Source organism: Halyomorpha halys, unplaced genomic scaffold, assembly GCF_000696795.3.
Source record: "Halyomorpha halys isolate HHAL.00 unplaced genomic scaffold, Hhal_1.1 Scaffold234.1, whole genome shotgun sequence".
Lineage (NCBI taxonomy): Eukaryota > Metazoa > Arthropoda > Insecta > Hemiptera > Pentatomidae > Halyomorpha > Halyomorpha halys.
In genome coordinates, this window is record NW_027111802.1 from 476,737 (window position 1) to 480,241 (window position 3,505).

The window sequence follows — 3,505 nt, forward strand, 5'->3', positions numbered from 1 at the left end:
TATAAATATCAACTATTGATTAATAAAAAGGATATTACAATATACTATAGTAAAATTAATATATTCTTAGTAATTAATCAAATACAAACTTTATCATCAATCTGAATGCTTCTTATTTTTGACTTGAGCTGAAATCGAAGAAATCTTGTTGTACCAATTGCTGTTATATTCAAATATCTACAAAGAGCTATTATCTGCGCTCTAGGAAGTTTATCCAAAGTAATTTCATCTTCGAATAGTCTAGAATATTTCAGAATATCTTGAGTTGAAGGTATCTGACCTGTTGTCCTTATCTAAATATGAAATATTTTCTATAAATCACACAAAAATTGTTTAAATTTGAACATACCAATTAAATTTTAATAAATAATATGACATTATGACTTTTAAAATTTAAATCTATTAAAATTTAAATAGGTTTTAAGGTTGAAAATGTAAATGAAAGAAAGAAGAGAAGTGAATTGTAAAAGTTTTAAATTTAAGAAGGAATTATATAGAAAAAGTTATGTAAGTAGGAATCAATTTTTAAAAAAACAAAAATTTTATAATGTTATTATGATATTATTTTAATGATTAATTTATTTAAAGATAGGACAAAGGCAATTAGCCTGCATTTTTAAGATTTAAAAAAGAAAATGGCATCAAAATGAAGGTAGGGCCAAAGAAATCAGTATGTAAGTGAAGGAAATAATGAAATTGTTATATAAAAATAAAAATTAAAAAAAACAACTTTTTGTAGGTATCCTTGAGAATGACCTGAGGGTCGAAACGTTGGAAGGTTTGTAAAGAATATAGTTGAGAAAAAAAGGATCAAATTTGTTTTTAAATAAACTAAACCACTCTCAAACAAGAATATATTAATAAAAATTAATCTAATTTATAAAGTACTATCAAAATAATAATATTAGATTTTTAAAATAAATACTTAACTTTTGAAAAAAATCTGTAAAATCTTTTGCCAATTCACTGGATTCGCTGCTTATAGTAAGAGGAGCCATTCCGTCCAATGTTTCTTGCAGAAATTTAGTCATTTCCAGTTTAGCTTTAAATGACTTCTTAGCTTTTTCAACCTAAAAAATTTGTGATTAAATGTATTAAATACGCTTTGGCTTATTTGAAAATTTAAGAAACTTACCTTTTCTTTATTTGTTTGGAATGTAGTTGGCAACATCCCAGGGAAAAGTTTCAGGAAGATTGGAAGAGTCAGTTCCATAAATGGTACAATTATAAATATTGAGAATGGCAGCAGTCTGAATATGTCTCCCGCTGTCCGTTTTAACTAGAAGTTTTTTTTTTTTTTTAAGTTTACAGTTGAGTTTGTTATATTATTTATATAATCCTATGACTAATTATGAATTATCTATTTTCATATATATATATTGCCTATGTATCTGCCTTAAAATTTATTCGGAATGCGAAGATAATCGCTGAAGGCAATTATCCAAAATAAGTTAATTAATTAATTTATATTGAGTCCTGCAAAACTATTATTATAATTGGATTCTTTTCCAGAGGTTTTTTGTGTGTTTACCAGTTACCAATTAAATATCTACGAAAGAAATTCTGGCCGAAATATTGGCACTAATTAAATAAGATTTACTTATTTCTGTACTTTACTTACTTCATTCCCAACTATCTTATTATTATAACATTTAATAATAATAAGCTATATTTATTATATCATTATGAAATTTAATATAATGTTGAAATAATAGTGTAATAACCTGCTAAGTATGCTCACCAACTTATGCTCCCTTCTTGTTAACTGATGCCCCCCTAACCTTTTAATTGTTAGCTTCATTCCTATTTTCGCATTCATAAAAAGTAGTCTGAAACCTTGATAGTAATGTTTCAGTTCATGCATTATTCTCTGCCCTAATGATTTCTTTTTTTTCTTCGGTGCAACTTTCTTCTCTGCTTTCTTAACCATTTCTGGTTTGTTAGAGAATGACAATATGTTGGAAGTATGAATTCCCGCAAATACATTATTTCTTAGTGGCGTTAACTGATTCTGGATGTTACCATTACAACAAAGGTTAACATTCACTTTTGATACATAAGTTGATTGATTTCTTATCAAAGATTTCAAGATCACATAACAGGGACCCAAGAACAACAATCTGACACCAACAAAAGGTGGTTTCTGAAAATCAAAAGGCGTACTTAATATCTCTCTCTTTTATTATAATTAAAGTATAATACATATTTCTAAATAATAGAGTGAAGAATCTTTGACTAGATGCAATATTTTGAAAAATATTCTTATATGTGTATTAAATTACTAATTCAAGTTGATAACAAAAATAAACTAAATTAATTTTAAAATAAAAGCTAATAATACAATATTTAAAAAAATATATACATTTTTTTCTCACCCTTCTAATTTATCCTTACTAACTAATACATTGTATAATACAAATAATATATATGGCACTAATTTTTTTTAAATTTTGAAATAGAAAATAATAGTTCATTTTTTATTATAAATTTTTCTATATTCTTCATTTAAAACAAATTTAACTTAAAATCTTAAAACCATAAGTTTGCAAATGTAAATGAAGGAAAGAAGAGAAGTGATTTGTAAAAGTTTAAATCTAAGAAAAAAATTATATAGAAAAGGTTATATGGGACAAAGGCAATTAGCCTGCATTTTTAAGATTTGAAAAAAGAAAATTACATCAATATGAAGGCATCCTTGAGAATGGCCAGAGGTTCGAAACGTTGGAAAGGTGTATAGAATAAAGTTGAGAGAAAAAAAGGATCAAATTTGTTTTAAATTAAGAATAAACTAAACCACTCTCAAAAAAGAATATATAAAATAATTAATCTAATTTTTTTATAGTTAATTTTTGTTCCTAAGCCCCATGAGTGAGTGATGTTGAGGTCAAGATGGGAAAAATGGCTTGAGGGGAAGCTCTTTTACTGTCTTAAGAATGCATTTGAAAAAATTGAATATTTTGGATAAGATGTGTTGTATGTTAGTCTAATGGTATCAAAAGTATTATTTTCTATTTCAAGTTTTTTATAGATGACATTAAATTTCTATGTAATTCTTTAAATGTAATTTCTAATTTTCCTTATAAATTAATAGAACTTATAATTAATGCTAAATCAAGGGGAAAAAACATCATTTTTTGGTTAAATAGACCTGTGTAATAATATTTTGTTGGAGAAGCAATATTAATTAAATTATTCAATCTAGTTAGGATGAGAAATTTTAATTTTTAAAGTGTTGTAGCGGCGCTGCTGCTATCTAGTCTGATCAGGAAGAACTAGCTACAGCTCGACCCTGCAGCCTAGTGGCCACCAAAGAAACTATTTTTTAATGAGGTTAATAGTTGGCCTTAAATTGACATGAGAAGATGGTCGGGATTGTGGTAAAAAAAGATACACAAATAAACAAAACTTATTTATTTGTGCCAACATTTGACCTGAATTTCAGTACTGAAAAACAAAACGAGATAACAAACTTAATTAAGGTAAAGATAAAAATAAACAAATAAGT

The 3,505-nt window shown here is 26.0% G+C and overlaps 1 protein-coding gene across 2 annotated transcripts in view; it reads right to left on the minus strand.

The window, feature by feature from the left end:
* LOC106679929 (LETM1 domain-containing protein LETM2, mitochondrial) overlaps positions 1-3,505 on the minus strand; it is a 25,222-nt gene that overhangs the window by 17,613 nt on the left and 4,104 nt on the right. The window contains exons 2-5 of one of the 2 annotated variants that reach the window (XM_014419329.2): positions 1,742-2,143; positions 1,136-1,279; positions 930-1,070; positions 90-293 (exon numbers count right to left, since the gene is read on the minus strand). In XM_014419329.2, the coding sequence (XP_014274815.1) occupies positions 90-293; positions 930-1,070; positions 1,136-1,279; positions 1,742-2,143 (891 nt within the window). Of the gene's footprint in view, positions 1-89; positions 294-929; positions 1,071-1,135; positions 1,280-1,724; positions 2,144-3,505 lie in introns of those variants that run through there. The other variant, XM_067049788.1, reaches the window with a different exon arrangement.